Here is a 22520-nt window from a genome sequence, read left to right on the forward strand (position 1 = left end):
TGACATCCTGTGTCCTAAGGGCCCTCCCACCTCCCAGCTCTGACATCCTGTGTCCTAAGGGCCCTCCCAGCTCCCAGCTCTGACAGTCATTCTAAGAATCCCCCTAGCTTCAACATAACACTGCCTTGAATTTGCTGTCCTGTCATCATCAGCCTGCCAGCTCCTCAGAAATATGCCATTTCCCTTCTCTATCTTCCCTGTTAACACAGCCTAGGACACTGGGGGTGGGTGGGTGGGGTGTCTCATAAGGCAGCCTCTAGCTGGGCACCTCAAGCAGCCTTCCTCACTCCTCCTAGAATTACAGTCACTCCGAGCGTGAGCTCAGTCAGAGTTCAGAGGTCTCCAACTCAAGCTCCTTCCAGGTCAGGGAGGATCTCTTCCAAAGATTCCCTGACAGGAACTGGTTCAGCCTCTTCTTGGATACCTCCAATGACAGACAGCTCTTAGTAATTCCCTCCTTATTTGGCACCAAAATGTACCTCTCTGTGTCTTCTCCCAGGGTTCTTATTTCATCCCCCTAGAGAAGCCAGACCAGTCTCATCCACCTTTCAATTACTCAAAGGCAGTTCTCATGACCTCCCTGAGCCTCTTCTTCTTCTTCTTCTTCTTCTTCTTCTTCTTCTTCTTCTTCTTCTTTTTAGGCAACTGGGGTTAAGTGACTTGCCCAGGGTCACACAGCTAATAAGTTTCAAGTTTTGATCTGAGGCCGGATTTGAACTCAGTTCCTCCTGACTTTAGGGCCTGTGCTCTCCCCTGTTCCACCTAGCTGCCCCCCTGAGCCTTCTCTTCTCATCCCAATTTCCTTCAACAAGGTCCCACATAACATCCCCTTATCAATGTCCTTCCTAAAAGATGGCCACACCCACACTGTCCAGGGGGCTTCCTGCTCACTGAGATTGCTGGGGATGCTTTAGTAATTACTGGGTATAAGGAGAGATGCAGAAGGGAACAGATGATCTCATTTAAAACAGCATTCCCAGGAACTGAACTGGGCAGTTTGCATGAGGAAGTTCCCAAGGTTGCCTCTTCCTCTGTCACTAATTATATACTCAGGTCACAACTCTTAAAATTAGAGAAAACCTTGTTTTCCTTTTGCTCTAAGATGGGGGGCACAATCTGTGGCTGGACAGGGCAGGGGCAGGTGTCTGGAATGGAACACAGGTAGGTAGAATCGGTGATGGGCAGGGAAGGACAATGCCTGAAGCAGCAGGGCTGGCCCTCCTCAACAGGGAATCACCACCTCTCTGCCTGACCAGCGCTTCTGCAAGCCCAGGGGTAAACTGCTTTCTTGAAAGTTGCGAGTCGGCAGGACCAACGGGCCGACATATTTGAATGGGTAGCTGTCGTTGTATTCGGTGGAAAACTCATGGTCGGGCTGAGGGGGCAGGATGTGGGCATATTTAACCTAAGGAGACACAGAAAGATCCCCTTATGAAGTCAAAGATTCCCCATACCCCTTCATTTCGTCCCCATAATCAGACACAACCTTGGCAGTCCCCAGCCTCATCTATGGCCATTGTGAACTCTGGCCAGGGCAGTGCTGGGAATCGGGGCTGAAGAGGTCCTAAGGGACAAATTTGTGAATGGAGAAGGGAAAAAGAGCGTGATGGAGGTGATTTGAGGTCCCTCACCCAGCCCACCTATAAGACTCGGTAATAGATTTGAGTTAATTGCTAAGAGATCTTCCTAAGTAGGGACTAAGGGATGGGAGTGTTTGGGGACAATGGGAAGAATGATCCTCTGTCCTTCCCTCCCTCTTCCCCAAGGCCCTGGGCCTGTTACCCTCTCCTTTATCTCCTCAGGCACTGGATTCTTCTTGACTGAATGAGGTCTCAACTGCCTCGAGGTTGTCAGGAAATCCATCTCTGTGGGCAAGAACAAAGGGTGAAGAGAGGGCTTGAAATCTTAAAGATAGGGAACTGACCTAGGGGCCAGAGGCAAGAGGAGCGCTAGGCCCATATCTCCAAGCCTCAAGGTTAGAGTTGTCCATAAAAACCCAGCCTCCCAGGAACCCAGCTGGAGGCCCTAGCCTGAGCAGAGACATTGAGCCCCTCAGTCCAACTGGGCCCTTTGTCACAGCTGTCTGGAGAGTCGGGGCAAAGCAGGGCACTCAATGACCCTGGCAGACCAACTCCCATAGGTTCTATGTCCTCACCATTGGTGCCCAACTTGATTTGACTTTCAAAGAGGGAACAACTCTTAACTATCCCTGATGAAGATGGCTCGGGGTTTGAGAAATACTTCTGGTGTGTGGTGACCATGACTTCTGACTTTGGATTTCTCTCCCCCAAGATCACATGACTTTTCAGTGTGTTGACTGGTTCCCTGGTACTTTCTTCAGGCTTCATCTAGGAGGGAGCAGAATGGAAAACAAGCCTCAGGTGCTGAGGAGAACATAAGGACACTGGCCTATTTGGAAGGTAGAGCACATTTGGGCTAGCTGCAAGGAAAAAAGAAGTCAGTCACCTGAAGGAAGGTCTTGAATAGCAGGGTAACCATTTTAGGAGGTAAATAGCTCACTAAAAAAATGGTATCTGAGGGGCAGCTAGTTTGCCCAGTGGATAGAGCACTAGAACCTGACTTCAAATCCACCTTCAGACATTTACTAGCTGTTTGACCCTGGACAAGTCACTTAACCCCAATTGCCTAAACAAAAAAAAGAAAAAAATATCTGAGATCATCTAGAATTTTTAAAGCAGCATGGTACAATAGAAAGAGTGTGGCTTCTGAAATTAGAGGGCCTGGATTCAAATCTCTCCTCTAGGGGCACTAGGTGGTACAGTGGATAGAGCACCCAGCCTTGGAGTCAAATCCGACCTCAGACACGTAACACTTGCTAGCTGTGACTTGAGGCAAGTCACTTAACCCCAATTGCCTCATCAAAAAAAAAAAATCAAATCACTCCTCTACTGGCTCACTAACTGGGTGACCTATGGCCAGGGGTATACTGGTAAATATTAAATGTGGGGGGGGGGCTTCCAATACAATTGTAAATTTAATCTTCATTATTACCATTTTCTCCATTAGTTTAAGTCTAGACTATGAATAAAATTAACAAGCCCTGATTTGTAGCAGTTGCAGATTTCCAAAGTCTAAATGCTCATGTTGAAAACTTAACAATTAGGTTAGATCTGGCTCCGGCACACCCTGCCTTGGGCCCTCAGTTCCTCCATCTGTATAATGAAGAAGTGGTTACAGGGGTGGGGAACCTATAGCCTCGAGGCCATACGTGGCCCTCTAGGTCCCCAAGTGCAGCCCTTTGACTGAATCCGTATTTCACAGAACAAATCCCCTTAATAAAAGGATTTGTCCTAGAAAACTTAGACTCAGTCAAAAGGCCATATCCAAGGACCTAGAGGGCCACACGTGGCCTTGAGGCTAAAGGTTCCCCACCCCTGGAGATGGCCTCTGAGGTCCCTCTCAACTTTAGATTTTTATTTCTTTTTTTAAAATTAATTTATTTATTTTTAGTTTCACTTCCATAAGATTTTGAGTTTTTAATTTTTTTCCCCTTTCCCCTCCCCAAGATGGTGTGTAATCTGATATAGGCTCTACATATACATTCATATTAAACGTATTTTCACATCAGTCATATTGTAAAGAAGAATTAGAACTAATGGGAGGAACCATGAGAAAGAAGAAACAAACAAATGAAAAAAAGAGCAAATAGCATGCTTCAATCTGCATTCAGACTCCCTAGTTCTTGAGGCAGCTAGGTAGCATAGTGGATACAGCACTGGCCCTGGATTCAGGCGGACCTGAGTTCAAATCCAGCCTCAGACACATAATACTTAATAGTTGTGTGACCTTGGGCAAGTCACTTGACCCCATTGCCTAGCAAAAAAAAAAAAAGACTCCCTAATTCTTTCTCTGGATGTGGACAGCATTTTCCATCGTGAATCTTTTGGAGTAGATTTTTTATTTCTATGACTGCATGAAATGGATCTATAGAGACCTATTAAAAATATCTGCCTAAAGTTTGGTTAATTTGAACAAAAAGTCCTCAAATTGAAAAAAAGGGAGAGGCTTGTTCCCAAGTTTTCAGTCAACAAACATTTATTAAGTACCTACTATGTACCAGGCACTGTACTAAGAGGGAGAAACCAATTAAAAAAAAAAAAAGACAGACAATTTCTTCCTTAAGTAGCTTTAAATCTAATGGGTGAAGACAGCATGTAAAAGGAAGCTGAAATGGGGAAGGGGTAGGGGGAAAGAAGGTATCTAACCTATGAGCATTATGAAGTCCAAAGAAGCAGAATCAGGTGGAAAACGAAGAGATTTGAGAAGACGCACGCCACCAATTTCTTTTCAGAGGCAAGGGAAGGGAGAAGGGGAGGCTTATTCCTGCCTGCAGAAGATTGCTTATGATGCCAGATTTGCTGAATCTGTTCTTCCTTGTGACTCTTTTTCATTTTCTTTTAACCCTTTGTTATAAAGGATGGCTTTCTGGTTGGGTGCAGGGGAAGGAGAGGGGTACAAGGGGAAATCTAGGTAACAGAAATGGAAGATAGCTAGAAGAATCTATTTAAAAAAAAAGAAAAGAGGCCAAGATTAAAAACTACTTGTGTGTTCTGTCAATCCAAATATCTAAAAGTGTAGCAGGAGAAAGAAAGAAAGAAAGAAAGAAAGAAAGAAAGAAAGAAAGAAAGAAAGAAAGAAAGAAAGAAAGAAAGAAAGAAAGAAAGAGAGAAAGAAAGAGAGAAAGAAAGAGAGAGAGAAAGAGAGAAAGAGAGAAAGAGAGAAAGAAAGAAAGAAGGAAAGAAGGAAAGAAAGAAAGAAAGAAGGAAAGAAAGAAAGAAAGAAAGAAAGAAAGAAAGAAAGAAAGAAAGAAGGAAAGAAAGAAGGAAAGAAAGAAAGAAAGAAAGAAAGAAGGAAAGAAAGAAAGAAGGAAAGAGAGAAAGAAGGAAAGAGAGAAAGAGAGAAAGAAAGAAAGAAAGAAAGAAAGAAAGAAAGAAAGAAAGAAAGAAAGGAAGGAAGGAAGGAAGGAAGGAAGGAAGGAAGGAAGGAAAGAGGGAAGGAAAAGATAGCAATATCAAGGATCAGAATTTCACAGAACCATGGTCAATAAATATCTAAGAAGGTGCCCAGTAGTAAAATTACCCACAGCCTAAAAATAGTGTGATACAATGGAAAGAATGCTGTCCTCAAGAAATTCACATAACTTCCCATGGGCTTCAGCCATCAAGGAAGGAGGTTCAACTAGAAGACCTCTGAAGCCCCTAAGTTAAAATCCTGCCTTAGGATTTACTTACTAGCTTTGTGACCCTGAATAATTCACTTCACCTCTGTTTGCCTCAGTTTCCTCATCTGTAAAATGGGTATTATAATAGCACCCACCTCTCAGGGTTGTTGTGAGGATCAAAGGAGGTAACATTTGTAAAGCACTAGATAAATGTGCACTATTATTGCGATGCTGTGGGCTCCCTACCTCCTCCCATCCCCACAGTGATGTACCAGTAAGAGCTCTGAGAACCAGAGCCCAGCTGGATGCCCCTAAGGGTGGTCCCTTATTGTTCCTTCTCAGGCACAGAAACTGGGTAAGGAAGGATTTTCCTCCTTCCCCAAGGCCCTGGCCAGGACCTTTCCCCAGATGCCAAGGTCAGGAGTTACATTCAGGGTGGCTAGAGAGATGAGGAGGGAGGCAAGCAGGTTTGCACTCTCTCCCGGTTCTCTTGTACCTCTCTGACCACTCCTCCTCTGTCTCCTTTGCTGGATTCTCCTCCAGATCATCCCTCTAACCAGAGGTGTCCCTCAGGGTTCTGACCTAGACCCTCTTCTCTTCTTCCTCTACACTACTTCACTTGGTGATCACATCATCTCCCATGGATTTAATGACTATCTCTAACCTGTTGATTTTCAAATTGACCTCTCCTGCCCCAACCTCTCTGTTGACCTCCAATCTTGTATCTCTGACTGCCTTTCAGATACCTCAAACCAGATGTCCAGTAGACATCTTATACGCTGATCCATACAAACCAGAATTCATTATCTTTCTCTCTAAATCATCACCCCTTCCTGCCTTCACTAATACTGTCAAGGGTAGCACCATCCTCTCATCCTCAGGCTCATAACCTAGGAGTCATCCTGGACTCCTTACTAGCTCTCACCACCCACGTCCAAGCTGTTGCCAAGGCCTGTCAATTTCACCTTTGCAACATCTCTCAAACATGTTTTGTCTTCTGACACTGCCCGAACCCTGGTCCAGGTCGTCATCACCTCATGCCCAGACTATTACAAATATCCTGTTGGTGGGTCTGCCTGCCTCAAATGTCTCCCCCACTCCAACCCAACCTCCCTTCAGCCACTAAAATAGGGTTCCTAAAGCTCAGTTCTGATCACGTTACCCCCTACTCAACAAACTCCCTATCACCTCCAAGATCAAATACAAAATTCTCTGTCCTTCATAACCTTGCCCAGGCCTGTCTTGCCATCTTCTGACACCTTACTCCCTGACATGTACTTTTTCATCCAGTCATTTTCTGTGGTTCTCTGCCATGCCTGAAATAGTCTGGCCCCTCTGCTCTGACTACAGGCCTCCCTGGTCTCCTTTAAGTCCCAACTAGAATCATACCTTCTATAGGAAGCCTTCCGCAGCCCCTCTTAATTCTAGTGCTTTCCCCCAATTATTTCCTATTTATCCTATATATTTGTTTGCAAGTGGTCTCCCATTAGACTGTAGGCTCCTAGTGGGTAAGGACTGTCTTTTGCTTCTTTTTGTATCCCCAGCAGATAGCACAGTGCCTGACATGTAGTAGGTACTTAATAAGTGTTTACTGATTGGTTGCTTGTGCAATAGACAGAACCCTAGACTAGGAATGGGTAGATCACTGTTGTTCTTCCATCTTTTTTTTTTCTGGGCTAGGCAACGGGATCAAGTGACTTGCCTAAGGTCACACAGCTAGTAAGTGTCAAGTGTCTGAGGCCACATTTGAACTCAGGTCCTCCTGACTCCAGGGCTGGTGCCCTACCCACTGCACCATGTTCTTCCATCTTTCCCACTCACTTATTGCGTGACTTTGGGCAAGTCTTTTCTCCTGTCTGGGAGTTTCCGATAAGGATTTTACAGATCTGGGGGTTACAGATAAGTTTCTATAATGAGAAAGGAAAGTGATCCCTGCCCTGCAGCTTTCTCTTCCCAACTCCATGGAACCAGTTGTGCACTGAGAAGATCATTAGGGAAAGTAGAGATTGTCACCCCAAAAGCTTCCACCTTCAGGAGAATAGGATCCCTGTTGGGGAAGCAGGGACTGACCCAGGTAAAGGAGTGGTGATTTGTGGTGAAGTTGCTTCTTTCCCGGCATCTTTCAGGGTCTTGGTCTCCCTTCAGTAATAATGAATCGGCTACAGTTTGATGCTTGAAGACTGGCTCTGTTTAGGGGAGACATATGTGGGTCCACCTGTCAGATCCTGATTTGTCATCTCCCCATCAGCCTCCTCTGTCCAACAGGGACTGTATTCCCCACCCTCTCCCATCCTTGTCTGTCACTTTCCCTGCCTCAGTTCTATCTCTGTCCTTGTCCCTAATCCTGACTCTCTGCCCTGCTCTGCCCTGGTCTGAACCCAGACCCTGCCCCTGCCCCTGCCTACCAGATGTATTCACAGAAGCCATATCCTTGTAACCTGGGAGGTAAGCATGGAAATGGCCATCCCCAGGCTGGATGTGCACCTGGAAAATGTTGGCTACAGCCTCTTTCTTGTTATACCTGTCATGGAGAGATGGAAGGAGAGAGAAGGGCAAAGACCTTTGGACCAGGCAGAAGAAGCACCTAAGTCCCCCTGGAGTTCTAGGTCCCACCAGGTGCCTACTGGCCCAATTCACTCCCCAAGTTAGATCCACACCCTCAACTCTCTTCAGCCATCCTATGGTGTAGTGGGTAGAACTGAAATGGGGGGGGGCAAATCACACCTCAGATACTGGCTAGTCACAGACTCCAGGAAAGTTCTCATCTGTAAACTAAAGACTCATTCCCTAAGTTCCCAGGTGGTTCTAAACACAAGATCCTATGATCCTTCCTATCCTATGCATCACCTCCAATCCTTCCCTGAATTATCCCATCACTACTCATCTCTTTGCAACCCTAGCCTGGATCACTCCTACCAATCACCTCCTTCATCTACTCCTATTCACATGCTGCTAAATGGAGCTGGAGGAAGTCACATAACTATGGGGACTAGATGACACATGACCAATTCATGTTCTCCAACCTCAGCTGGGTCCTCACTGCAGGAAGGCATTCTTCTTATTCCTCCTTAATTGATTCCCTGTCTCACTCCCCACAGAAGCTATTCCAAACCTTCTCTTCACTCCTCAAACCTCCCACGTTACCCCTTCCACTGTCTCTTACCTGAAGACCTTGCTGAGGCCATTCATCAGGATCTCCCTCTTCTCTCTACCTCAAAACCCTTTGACATTATCTCCTACTCTCTCTCCCTTTCCACCAGTTTCTGACAAAGAAGTTGCCCTTTTCCTAGCCAAAGATGTCTCTTCGTTGCACTTGCTCCCATCCCCTTCCAACGTCTCCAGCAAATTGTAACTTCAGTCACATCCCCCCTCTTCTCTCTTCCCTCCAATTAAAAAAAAAAACCCTTCACTGGATCCTACCTTCCTCTCATGTTATTATCCTATATCTGTCTTCCATTTCTTAGACAAAATCCTTTAAAAAGTTGTCTACATTTACGGACTCCATTCCTCTCCTCTTGCTCCTTTATTAGTCTTTTTTATCAATATAATTTTAATTTTTCCTTTTTTATTTTAAAATATATTTAGACACTTTTGGGGCATTTATTATCTCTTCCTCCCACTGCACCCCACCCCAACTGAACAATAAAAAGACTTAACCCCAATTACCTCACCAAAAAAATTAAATTAAATTAAATTAAAAACCCATAACAAATATGCATAGTCCAGCAAAACAAATTCCCACATTGGCCATGGGCAAAAATGTACGTCTCATTCTGCATGTTAAATCATCATCTCTCTGGCAGAAGGCAGGTGCCATTTTGCTCATTCCAATCCCTTCCCTTTGCAATCTGGCTTTTAACTCCATCACTCAACTGAAACTGCTCTCTCCAGAGTTACCAGTGATCTCTTGATTGTCAGCTTTGATGGTCTTTCCTCATTCTCATGCTTCCCTGCCTCTCCACCTCCTTTGGTCCTGTTTGACTGCTTCTTCCCGCTGGACATTCTTTCCTCTTCTCTACCAGTTTTTGTGATGCTGATCTCTCCTGATTTTCCTCTTGTATGACTTCTCACTCTTCTTTCTTAGCTTATCTTCCATATCATGTCCCCTACCCATGAATGTCCTGCATGGCTCTTCCTTAAGCCTTCTTCTCTGCTTTCTCTGCACTCTTTCTCTAGTCATCCTCACCAGTTCTCATGTGTTTAACCATCATCTTTATGCAAATGGCTCCCAGATCTAGGCATCTGAGCTTTCATCTTCCATCACCAAATATCTATGGGGCATCCCAAACTCAATATATTCAGAACTGAACTCATTATTTTCCCCTACAAACACTCCCCTTTTCCAAGCTTCTCCATTTCTCCTGAAGGTACCATCATCCTTCCAGTCTCCCAAGTTAGTATTTTTGACATTATCACATATTCCTTCCTCTTCCTCACCCAGCATATTCAAGCAATTGCCAAACCTTGCTATTTTTATTCATACATCATCTCATCTCTCTGACTCCTTGTCCCTACTCACACAGCTAGCTAGTACCCTGGTTCAGACCCTTATCACCTCTCACCTAGATTTTTGCAATATCCTCCTACCTGGTCTCTCACCTTGCTGGTGCATCTATACACTAAAGACAAAATTATTTTCCCAAAGAGAGATCCGATCATGTTTCTCCCTTAATCAATTCTGGTGACTTCCTTTTGCACCCTCTGTTCAAATAAACACTCCTCTATTTGGCTTTTAAAGCCTTCCACAACCCCATCCCAATCTATCTTCCCAGTCTCATTGAACATTACTCCCTCTCTCACCATGTTCCTTCACACAAACCACTAAATCCACCTCTCTGCCTTTCATGGCTAGCCTTCCTGTCTGGAATGTACTCCCTCCTCACCTCTGGCTCTCAGAGTTCCTCTCTTCTTTTAAGATGCTGCTGAGGCACCATCTTCTGCACAAAACTTTTCCTGATCCCAAATGCTAGTGCCCTCCCTTCCAGGCTACCCTATATTTACTTTACTATGATACTCTTTTTATTTTTCCTATGTCCTTATATATTTACTTTGTGTCTTCCCCCATTAACTGTAAGCTTCTAATGAGGAGGGATTGTTTCATTCATTAGGTTTACATCTCAGCTCCTAGTACAAAGCTGGCCACATAATGGGCACATTATACATTTGTTGTTTTAAGTGATAAACATTCCCCCAGAGGGCCTGGGAGGAATAATTCTGTGTAGTGGGAGGGATGAAGAGCAAGAGGAGGAAATTATAAGCTGGAGAAAAAATAAAGGAAAAAGGAGAGAGGAGATAGGAAAAGAATGATAAGGAGGAAAAAAAGGAAGGTGGAGGAGGACGAAAGGAAAGGGTAGAGGAAGAGAAGAAAAGGAGATGCATGGAAGGAGGAAAGAAAAGGACAGAAAAAGAAAGAGAAGGATAGCAAATGAGCTGAGAGAAGGGGAGGAGAAGGGAGGAAAGAGAAAGAGAGGAGAAGGGAAGGAGGAAAGAGGAAGGAGAGGGGAAAGGGGAATGGGAGGGAAGGGGAAGAAGAGGAAAGGAAGAGAAGAAGAAAAGACAAAGTAGTGAAGAAGAGGAAAAAGTAGGAGAGAAGGGAAGAAAAAAAGGAGAAAAAGGAAGAAAATGAAGAGGAAAGATTCAGAGAGGGAAAAGAGAAAGAAAGAATGATGCCGAGAAGAAAGGTGGAAAGACTAGCAAAAGACTAGCCAACAAGAGTGAATTTGAGGCCTCTGCCAAACATTTGTATGGTTGAGGAGGAGAGGGTCATATCGCTGCAGCTCTAGGGTCCCTTCTAGTTCTGACAGCATAAATTTTGTAATGGTGGAATTTCAGGCACTGGCTTTTGGCAGGAAGGACCATCAGCCTCCCCAGAGGAAATGCCTGGGAGAGCTCCCCAAGGGGGTGTGGTAGTAATACTAGTGTGGGATGCTGGGGCCCCTTCCCAGCTTGAACCAAGTCATGGGCTTTCTCATGATGGCTCGGGCAGATTTCGTCCCTCCATTTGGGACTACTTCCCAACAGGATCTTAGCCATACCTGGGCTGGGGCAGACACTGAGGAGTATAGGCATTCTTCTGCTCTGAATGGATTCCTTCTAGACCAATTCTGGAGTCTCCTAACTGCAGGTGGGAATTCACCTGCAGACACACAGGCATGAAGTCAGGGTGAGTGATGAAGCCAGAGAGGGCTTACCACCTACCCCTCATCACTGCACTCAGTGAGGCAAAGGTTTACCTTCTCACAGAGGTGGATAGGAGAAATATATTTTCCTTGGAATTCCTCTCGATAGGAGGTATCTGGATAAGGCTCCATTCCCCATTTCAGGGGAGAAGGTCCTCCTAGCAACAGTACAGGTGAAAGGGTATGAGGAGGAACAGAGATCAGAGCAGGAAGAGATTTTTGAGGAGAGAAAGGGAGGCAGGGTCAGAGAATCAGGAAAAAAGTGGAGGCCAGGTGAGACATGGAGAGACAGAATCAGAGAGAGACATCAGAGCAAGAATAGTTGGAGGGCAGAGTAGAAAGAACAGAGAAACAGAGACAGAGAAAAAGAATAAAACAGAAATCAAGAGACATGAAGACAGAGCAGAAGAACAGAAAGAAAAAAAAACAGAGACAGAGACAGAAGGAAGAAGACAGAGACACAGAAGGGAGAAGGGTAGTTAGAGAAAAATGAAACAAAGAAAGAGGGGTACAAAGAAGGGAGGAGAAAAAAAGAGCCAGAAACAGAAACAGGGGAGGACCATGACCAAGAGAAAAGAGGAAGACGGAGAGGAGATGGATGGGTAGTGAGAAAGACACACAGAGACATTGTCTACCTTCCAAGATCACAGTAAAACTGGGAGCAAAGGAGGATGGGGATTATTAGCTTCATTTTCACAGAAGGGATATTGCAGCAGTGAGAAGGATGAGGATGCACCCAAATTCACTGAGTAAGACAGTAACTAGGCTGGGGCAAAAACCCAGGTCGCCTGACTCCCAGACCCGGGGTCTTTCATTGCAGGAGATGTGCGTAAGGTGTGTGGTCAGGGCAGGTGGGGGTAGAACAAAAGTGAATCTTCCCATGATGAAAGCCCAGCTTAGGTTCTGGTGAAAGCTGTGGTCCTCCCTGAACTTTCCCCACTGCTGACTCAGACCTGAGAAAGGGGTTTAGGAAGTCAGGTGTGGTTGGATCTCCAGGGAGAGGGAAGTACTTCAGCTTTACCATCCATTGCCCTCTCCTGATCTCCTTGGGAGCCGGGGACAGGAGGCAAAGTGGGGCCAGGGGAGCAGGAAGGAGAGAACCTGAGACTATGGGCCCTTTAAGGCTAGGGTTGGGGCAAAGTGGGAACCAGAGCCCATGTAAAGACAGGCCATGGATAGCGGCCACACTCCAGGGCTTAGAGCTGAGGCAGAATTAGGGTGGCTGTCCCCCTCACCCAGGTGCAGGGAAGGAGCTCGGGGTTGGGGGAGCTGGTGCTGGGGCATGAAGACCTGGCGATTGTGAGTCAGAGGGATCCCCAACTTGTCTCTGTCTCCACTGGGGAAGCTGTCTTTATCAAACTGCCTTCGGGCTTCCTTGGTGAAAGCATTGAAAGCCTCAGGTCCCGGGGAGGTGTACTTCTCTTGGAAAGTGGTCTTGAAGACATCGATTCGGGGGTCTCCGTGCATCTTCAGGCTGCTGGTTTGCATCAGCAGGTCAATGCTTGATTGGGAGCTGTTCATGGCACGGACAGGAAAGGCTGTGTGAGTCTCGCTGTTTATCTCTCGGATCTTCTCCAGGTCCTGATGGAAGAGCCCCTTGCTGGGGCCTGGAAGGAAAGGGGCTGCTGCGTGGACGCCCCAGTGGGCAGGGAACCAGCAACCAAAAGCAGTCTTCATACATCCTTTTGGGAGGCGGGGGTCAGGCCCAATTTTGAAGTGAGAGGACTTGAGGAACTCAACTCTGGGGAGGGGAGCAGGAAGGAGTTTTTGGGGTCTGTCAGCCATCCTGGTCTCACAGAATGAGCCAAGCGGCAGTTTGGGCCCAAGTCAAATTTCAGGGGCTATATACTGCTGTCCTGCCAATGGAAGGAGAGAGCAAATGGTTAGCAACGTTGGATTTCATTTGTTAATTTAATCACATTCATTTAACACACATTTATTTAAAAGTTACCTCTTTAGTACAGAAGAGGAGGAGGTGTAACAACATTTATATAGCTCTTACTCTGTGCCAGGCACTGTGCTAAGTGCTTCCCAATGATTATCTCACCCTTTCCAGCTTTCTTTTAAGTGTTGTTTTCCTCATTGGAAGGTAAAGTTCTTAAAGGTCAGAGATTATCTTTCTTTCTACTCAAATTTGTGTGCTCAGGTCTTAGGCCAGTGCCTGGCACATAGTTAAAAATATAATAAATGTTTGTTGACAGACTAACTAAAGGTTACTGGGGCAAAGAGTTCTGGGAGAGATACAAAGTCTAGATAAGACCTGGTCCCCGCCCTCAAAAAGCTTACAGTCTAGTAGAGGAAATGATTCCAACTGGTAACTATAATGTACAGTATTATATACATGCAATACAGAAGCAAAAAAAAAAATGCTGGGGTTTGAAGGGGAAGGTCCTGAATGACCCAGACTGCAGCCCAGCCCAGCTTCCTTGCTGTCCTACCTTCTGGAAAAAAAAAAAGTTTGGCCCAAGCGGTATTAGTAAAGGGGCCATAGCCAGTAGGACCAGTCTGAAGGGACTTAGGACCCTAAAATCCTTATCCCCTACCCAGACTCTAGAGGAACTAGAAAAATTCTTCTTTGGAGTTTTGCAATTTGGGCTTAAAAGACTTTAATTTGTTTGGATAATTGTTTGTTGAATTTATTTGAACTGAGGTAAAATGCAACCCTTCCCAGCAGGTCAGTGGTGCAGCTAGGTGGCACAGTGGATAGAGCTCTGGGGCCTGGAGACAAGAAAACTCAATCTGGTCTCAGATACTTCCTAGCTGTGTGACCCTGGGTGAGTCACTCAAACCTGCCTGCCTCAGTTTCTTCATGAACTGGAGAAGGAAATGGCAAACCACTCCAGTATCTTTGCCAAAAAAAACCCCAAATGGACAACAACAGCCCAGGAATCAGTAATCAGACACCGAGTGAGTAAGTTTATCAAACCCTAAGACCTTGACTTCAAGCTCACAGTAATAGAATCGTGATACAAGTCTGGATGGAATCTCAAAGGTCAACCAGTGCTACCTTGACTAGGAATCCCCTCTACAATATTTCCAACAAGTGGACATCCAGCCTTCATCGCTCCCTTTAAGACAAGGTTCAGGCACCAATTTCTACAGGAATCCTCTCTTAAATCCCCCCCACCCCTACCCTATCCCAACTGTTAGCATCCTTCTTCCCACACTACTTTGTAATGAACTACTTTGTACATATTTGTACTCCTTAGCTTTATGTTTCTGCTGTATATATTTATATATGTTGTCTCCCCATTAGTAAGTAAGATCTTTGGAAGTAAGGATTGTTTTATTCTTTTTTTTTTATTTTTCAAAATTTTTAAAATTTTTTAAAATTATTTTATTCTTTGTACCGCCCTCCCCCACAGCCTGATATATAATACACCTTCAATAAATACTTGATGATTGGCTGATTGAAGATTTCCTGTGACTTGGCACTTAACTTCTTTCAGAGGAAACCCATTCCATGTTGGGACAGCTATGTAGGGAAACTGTCCATACACAGAGCCTAAACTTGTCCTGAGTCTAATGATACTCATCAGTGTGCCACTAGATAGAAACTCCCTCCCACTGAATCAACTGAATTGGTCTTAACCATTTCGGGTATGGTTTACTAGAGGCATCATGGCATGTAGTAGGAAGACCTGGGTTCAAATCATATCTCTGCCCATATACCCACTGAATGACCAGCACAAGTCATTGAGCCTCTCAAGGCCTTAGGAAGTCTCTCTGAGACTATAAATTTCAGACCCTCATTAGTAGAGCAAAATTCCTTCTCTGGGAACTCCAGGAAGGAACAAATTCACAAGTAGAATCCATATCTGTATTATTTTTTAAATCATTAATTACAAAATCAATTTGAGAACAAATTACATGCCTCAGGTACCACATTCTAATTATAGCTTTACTGGTCCCTCTTCTTTGAGGCATTCCATATTGTCACTGTCCTTCCCAAGATTTGACTCTAGAATGATTCTATCTCCTTGGTGGCCTAGTGGACCATTTAAAGGTCTCTGTCTCCTCCAGAGGGAAGGCAAATATAAAAGAAGCCTTCTGTATCCTAACCCAGAGTGGCCTCTGGCTCTTTCAAATGCAGTTTTACCAAGGCTGAAGAAAGGGAGAGCACCAAACAGCAGGGAGGTGATACAGCCAGGTGTGATACTCACATTCATTGACCACCTGGTGTGGATATTTGGGGGGGGGGGCAGTGACCAAAATGGCAGAGGGCTCTGAGTCCACACCATCCATGAAGGAACTAGGGATATCTAGGTTGGAGAAGAGAAGACATGATAGCGGTCTCCCAAGTATTTCAAGGAAGAGCAAGAACTAGATGGAATTTAGGCTTGAGGTAAAAGAAAAGTCCTAACAATTGGAGGTATCTAGTGGATTAGGCTGTCCCTGGAGGTTGTGGATTCCTCTTCCCACCAGGCCTTCCCTCAAAGAATGGCCAAGGACTCTTATCTGGCTCAAGGCTGAGGAAATTCTTGTTTGGCTGTGGGGAGGATTAGCTTGCCTTCTAGCTCTGAAATTCTGTGACCTTATTGGGGTCAGGAATTTTGTGTCTTAGAATTTCGGGCAGCAGGAGTTCATTCCTGATTTAAATCTCCTAGACCAGTGATGTCAAACTGAAATAGAAACAGATCCCTGCAGGCCATATATTGACTTAGAAAACCACAAGCTAACATTATCTATGTAGTATTATATTTTTATTGATTTTTGTTGTTGTTAAACATTTCCCAATTAATTTTAACTCTAGCAGCCCACAGGGTCTATTTAACAGGCCTGTTCTAGACTATTCTAGTCCCATTTTATAAAAACAGAAAACCTAAGGAATGATGGTGCTCAGGGTTTTAAGCTGAGACCCTGTCCTGAGCCCCCTCCCTGGAAACCTCCTCCTTTTCCAAGGCCAAGCACTCACCTCTCCTTCCACCACAGTTTCAGGGCCTGGAGGATAGCAGCTCCAGGATCCCACTGACACTTTTGTGACCCACGAACCCCCTCCTGCCAGCTACCTGCTCATGCCACCTCCCTCCTTCTCTGTGAGACAGAGCCCTACCATATCACGATGGATCCTTGGCAACCTTTAGCTACAGCATGAAAGAACTCAGCGCCAGGAAGGGGTTCAAGTCTCTGTCCCAGTCTCCCTTCAGGCTCAGAATGCCCCTTTTCAATTCTGGGTTTCCATTTTCCTCTGGAAAGTGTGGGAAATAACACCCCCCCCAACCCCCATCTCCAGCTTTTGTGAAATGTGACTGGTAAAACTGTTAAGCACCTTCGGAATCAGAGCTCTTAATATTCTGAGTACACAGTCTGCAGAGAGCCCTGAATTGAGGGTCAAAGGTAATGCCATCACCAGGTAATGGTTTGTTTTGTTTTGTTTTGTTTTTCACCTGAGGCAAGACTATAACATTCTCTGGCTCACTTAGCTACCATCCTAGTTCTGTCTCTCTTATGGATTCTAACAAAATGAGTCTCCCTGTCTCATCTTTCCCTACTCTGATCCAACCTCCACGCAGCTCCCAGAATGATTTTTCCTGAAGCATAGATCTGCCCAAGATGTCACATTTCTAACTCAGTAAACCCTAGTGGCTCATTATTACCCCCAGGATCAAATAGGAAGTTTTTGTTTGGTATTTAAATCTCTTCCCTGGCCAAAGAATATTAAAACAAAAAATCCCTTCACAAGCAGGCCTTCTTCTACCCCAGTCTTCTTTCAATTTGTTCCTCTCCAGAACTCTACAATCTAGCCCCTGAGGTTAAGTGACTTGCCAGGGGTCACACAGGTAGTGTCTGAGGCTGGATTTGAACTCAGGTCTTCCTGACTCTGTTCACTGTGGTGCCACCTAGCTGCTCTGAAGAAGAGACCACAGCTGTTGAAAATGAATTTCCCTTGCCCAAGATATGGTGGTAGTTGGGACATTGATAGAATTCCTGCAGAACCACACAGGAATCACAAATATATGCATGTACAAAGCCTGAGATGAGAGGGATGCCTCCAGACTTTAAGTGTCACCTGCTGAATAAGCTCCCAAGACTCAGGTTCAAAGAATTCCCCAAGTTCAAATGTTCAGGCAGAGAGGGATGTTTGGATGTAGCAAGCATGGTCCTTGGAGAAAAAGAAGAGGATCATTCACACAGCTCTTCTATAGCATCTGAAAGAATGCTGGGTTTGGAGACAGAAGCCCTACATTCAAAGTCTGGCTGTGTGACCTTGGGCAAGTCACCTTAACATCTCTGGGCCTCAGTTTCCCTCGGTTGTAAAAGTAAGGACTTGGACCAGCTGACCATGAAAGTCTCTTCCCTCTCTGAGTCTATGCTCTAGTGAATTATTCAGCAGTACAAGTGAATCCAAGGTGAAAGAGAGTGGTTATTAAGAGCACCCCAAGGGTGTTTTCCTCTGAAGGGGGGTGGGGAGCGCATAACGAACTCTTTGAGTGCTTTATCAAGTTCCTATGTTTGTCCGTGGACCACGGTGCCTCGTTGGGGTCCTATTCATTTCCTGAAGGGTGAACTAACTCTTCTGTCAAATGAGCTGGAGAAGGAAATGGCAAACCGCTCCAGTATCTCTGCCAAGAAAACCCCAAATGGGGTCACGGAGAGGCGGACACGACTCAAACAACCGAACAACAAAAACGGGTGAATTAAAAGCTGTCCTGAGCCCATAATCCCCATGCTATCAACTGAAGTGCCCATGAGGGAGCTGGGGGCTTTGTTACCCGTATTTGGGGAAACCTAGAACTACATCTAAGCTTTATTTTAAACATTTTCCCCCCGAAGTGAAAGTCTAGAACTTACAAACCAGGACACCTAAGCTTGATTTTGGAGATTTGGAGATTTGCCCTAGTGCAGCAGCAGCGAGCCAAAGCTGGGCCTTGACTCCTTGAGTCCAGACAGGGCCCCAGGCGAGCTTTACATTAGCAAGGCTAGTGCGGAAGAGGTCTTTCTTCCAGCGTGATAGTCCCCCTCTAGGGTTTCACAGATTGCCTCCTTCTGGATACCCACTGACCCTTTGACACCCCACTGAGGATGACTGATTGAACCACAGCTGAGTCAGCCAGAGAGCCCCTGCTGGGAAGCAAGCCATCCGAGAAACCTGGGGCCCCTGGAAAGGGGAAGCCTTGAGGCTCCAGAGATGCTAGCAGCAGCAGTGGCCCCAGCATCCGACGGACTTTGCTAGAGAGAGGGAGAACCAGAGGAGGCCCCACGGCATAGTGGGGAATCAGAGCACCAGGGACTGAATCCTGTCTCTGTCCCAGCCTACCTCTAGGAACTTGGAAAAATCACCAAACCTCTTGGGGTGCCTTGCTTTCTTCATCTGCAAAATATTCAGCTCAGACTAAATGCCCACTAACATCCAGCTCTAAATCTATGGTCCAAGACTGGAACAGAGCAAATATCCCTATTTAAAAAAAATAAAGGGAAGAGAACAGAATTTACAAATCAGCTATCTCTATGATAATCTGTTTGGAATTTTACCAGAATTCCAGTCAAGCTCCTTTGCCTATTGTTTGCAAACTCTGCTCTCTTCCTTTTTTTTTTTTTTAAATTGGGGCAAGCCTGGGATGGAGGAGGCCTAGATTTGACGGTAGTTTGTCTGAAATAGGCCTCTGAGTAGATTGCAAACTCCAGATAAGTCCATGGTCAGTCAGCCAGCCAGAAAAGCTAATTCCATCTTGGGAGGCATTAAGCCGAGCATAGCTTCAAGAAATAAGGAGGTGATAAACCCTTCATAATCTGGATCCTCCTCCCCGACCTTTCCGGTCGTCTTTCTTACACTCCTCCCCCACTGACCCTTCGACCCAGTGGCACTGGCCTCATGCAAGATGCTCCATCCAGGAATTTTTCCTGGCTGTTCCCCAGGCCCTAATGTTTTCCCTCCTCATCTCTGCTTCCTGGCTTCTTTAAGACCCTGCTAAAATCCCACCTTCTACCGGAAGCCTTTCCTTATTCCTCTTAATCCTATTGCCTTCCCTCTGTTAATTATTTCTAGTGGATTCTCTCTATATCTTGCCTGGACATGTTTATTTGTTGGTTGTCCCCTCATGGGAGGGGATCTTCTTGAGGGTGAAGACTATCTTTTTATCCCTACCTCTAAGGTAGTGCCCGGCACATAGTAGGTGCTTAATAAATGTTTATCACTGACGCAATGAGAGGCCTTCTGCATTCTGTCCTGCTTAGAGCACATCTGAATTTGGTTCTAGGAAATATTCACGTACTGATAAGCCGGAGAATGTCAGAGAGGAGTAGCCAGAATCTCCAAGGGTTGCCTGAGCCCAGGAATCCGTTGAAAAAACTGAGACTGTGTAGCCTGGAAAAGGGAAAGACTCAGGGGAGACCCGATAACACTCTTGAAATGTCTGGAGGGCTGTCATATGGAAGGGCGATTAGATTTGTTTTGCTTGGTCCCAGAGGACACAGGAGCAAACTGACAGAAGTTGCAAAGAGACAAAATTAGAATCGGCGTCAGGAAAAACTGCAGAGCGCTCAGAGCTCTGCTGAAGTGGAGTAGGTTGTCTCTGAAATCTCCCCCTGGCAGCTCACACCTTGCCAAACCCCAGCCCTGGGTCACCCCCATCATCTGCCTCCCCCATCACATCAACTCCTGAAGTGCTGCTGAACAGAAATGGATGAAGTCCTACAAATGTCAGTTACAAATCCAAGTTCTCTATTCTCAACTAGGCCCTAGCTTCCTCTCTCCCACTCACCACAAGCCCTTTTCCAAACTTTCTTTTCTTTCCTCAAATGTTCCATGGCTTCTGGGATGTGCTGGTAAATATTTAACAACTGGATCTCTGAGGGGGAAAAATACTGCACTTTCAACGTGAATTTGCATTATTAACATTTAATCCACTACTTTCTTAAGTCTAGACAATTCACAAACCAAACATGGATTTGTAATTCTCACACTGAAAATGTAACCATCTCTTTGGAGCCGGTAGGAGCTGTCTTCAGAATACCCCTGAGGTCCTCTATGAGCTCAGCAATGCTTTTCCCCTCTTTTCTTATTTCAGAACTATTTCCTCCTTTACTCCAGTCTCTGATGAAGAGATTACCCTTCTCCTCACTAAGGCTGGGCCTTGATCCCTCTTTTCCTCTCATCTTCTCTAAGCAGATTGTCCCACTATTACTACCCACTTCTAATTTTCAGTCTCTCTCTCTACTGGTTCTTTCTCTGCAACTCACAAACATCTCTCCCATTCTTAAAAACAAACAAACAAACAAAATCATCTCACTAGATTCTATCATCCTTGCTAGTTAATGTCTTATATCTCTCCTCCCTTTCCCAGATAAACACCCTGAAAAAGTTATCTGCACTCAATCTACACTTGGGGCATTCACTTCCTTGTTGCTCACTCTGCCACCGTCATTCAGCTGAAACACTCTTCAGAGTAGCCCAGACTAATGTCCTTTTCTCATTCCTCATCCTTCTTGACCTCTCTGCTGCATTTGGCTCTGCTGACCTCATTGTCTTCTTCCTCTGGGGTTTTTGTAGCCCTTCTCCTGGTTCTCCTCCTCTGTGACTGCCCATTGCTGACCAGTCATCTTTGCTGGGCCGTCATCCAGGTCGTGCTCCTTAACTCAGGGTGTACCCCAAGGCTCTGTTTTAGGAACTCTTCTCTCTCTCTCTCTCCTACTAGCTCACTTGGTGACCTCATTATCTCCTCTGGGTTCAGTTGTCATCTCTATGTAGATAATAATAATACTAGCCAGCATTTATATAGCACTTTAAGGTTTACAAAGCACTCTATCTGTGTTTTCTCATTTGAGCTTCACAACAATCCTGGGAAATGGGTGCTATCATTACCCCCATTTTGCCAATAGGAGAATGGAGGCAAACAGGGTTAAGTGACTTGCCCAGGGTCACACAGCTAATATCTGAAGGCTGTATTTGAACCTAGGACTTCTTGACTTCAGGCCTAGCTTTCTCTCCACGAACCATCGTGCTGTAGGACTCATACGACTTTGACCAAATCACTTCCCTTTGTTTGGGCCTCAGATTGGGCCTCAGAAAGTTTCTGCAGCTGTCAAACAAAAGGGTTTGGACAAGATGTGACTTCTAAGGTCCCTTCCAGATTTCCAGTCTCTGATCCATAAAATGCTAATAATGCCTGTAGTTCTGACTTGGTAATGGGGCTGGAAATCTACAGTGAAATAATAATGTATGTAAAGTGCTTTGTAACCTTAACATGGATTTGTAAATTTCAGCTGTCTTGACACTCCAGGGCCCAGCCAGCACATGGAAGGAAGGAAGGTCCTCTGCCTGCCCCAACGAACCCCAGCCACTGCTTGCTTTGCAGAGCAGGAAACTATCTGAAGAGGCCCTGCTGCTAACAAGCCACAGGCCCCTCCCTTGAGTTTCCAGCCTTATTTCATGTTACTTCTCTAATTACTCTCTCAGTTTCAGCCAAACAAGGTTACCATCTGTTCAGTCTCCTGTCACTGCATCCCACCAAAGGCTGACATTTGCACTCATGTCTGGAATGTTTTCTCTCTTCTTCTCTCTGCCTCTTAATTAATATCCCTCCTACCCAAAGCATTTCCTAATGTTCTCAGTTATTAATACTGGCTGCCTCTTGAAATTTGTATTGACGTAATCTAGGTACTCATTGTGGTCCCCCAGGAGAAGCTCCTTGAAGGCACGGGCTGTTTTGTGTCCCAGCTGTCCAACACAATGCCTTGCAACAGTAAATACGTAGTAAATATTTGTTAGTACATATGATATTCCTTAGTAAATATTTGTTGAAGTGAATCAAATTGAATTAAAAGTGAGGCACTGTCATGTGGAAGAATGATACTAATAACAGCTAGCATTTGCATAGCTCTTATTATCTTGTTTTAAACCCTGGGAGGCAGGTGCTGTTATTATTCCCATTTTACAGATGAGGTCCTGGAGCAAGGCACTTTCTGGGCCTCATTTTCCTCATCTGTAAAATGAGGAAGCTGGTGAAGCTGGCCTAGACGAACTCTAAAGTCCTTTCTTCCCCGCCCCATCCCCCCAGTCTTTAAATCTAGGATGATGGAAGTTTAAGAGGTTAGGAAAGAGGGGCCCAGGTTAGTGCTGGCCAGAAAGCTACACGGGGCGGGGACTTATGAATGGCCCGCAAGGCCCGCCTCTCCGCACTAGCGTTCCCTCTCCGAGGGCCCGCCCTCGCGCAGCGTGC

At 45.4% G+C, this 22520-nt stretch overlaps 1 protein-coding gene across 1 annotated transcript; it reads right to left on the reverse strand.

Annotated features, from left to right (window-relative positions):
• Positions 1 to 684: 684 nt before the first annotated feature.
• On the reverse strand, positions 685 to 16605 carry SAXO5 (stabilizer of axonemal microtubules 5). The gene is made up of 9 exons (XM_020979879.2): positions 16415 to 16605; positions 12597 to 13217; positions 11416 to 11519; positions 11218 to 11318; positions 7588 to 7703; positions 7253 to 7368; positions 2156 to 2348; positions 1783 to 1865; positions 685 to 1405 (listed from the first exon to the last, which is right to left on the reverse strand). Exons 2-9 carry the CDS (start codon positions 13144 to 13146, stop codon positions 1223 to 1225), a joined length of 1446 nt encoding a protein of 481 aa, XP_020835538.1. The 5' UTR covers positions 13147 to 13217; positions 16415 to 16605; the 3' UTR covers positions 685 to 1222.
• Between the last annotated feature and the right edge of the window lie 5915 nt (positions 16606 to 22520).

The sequence above is a fragment of the Phascolarctos cinereus genome, unplaced genomic scaffold (genome assembly GCF_003287225.1).
Source record: "Phascolarctos cinereus isolate Bilbo 61053 unplaced genomic scaffold, phaCin_HiC Scaffold_4;HRSCAF=312, whole genome shotgun sequence".
NCBI classification, from domain to species: domain Eukaryota; kingdom Metazoa; phylum Chordata; class Mammalia; order Diprotodontia; family Phascolarctidae; genus Phascolarctos; species Phascolarctos cinereus.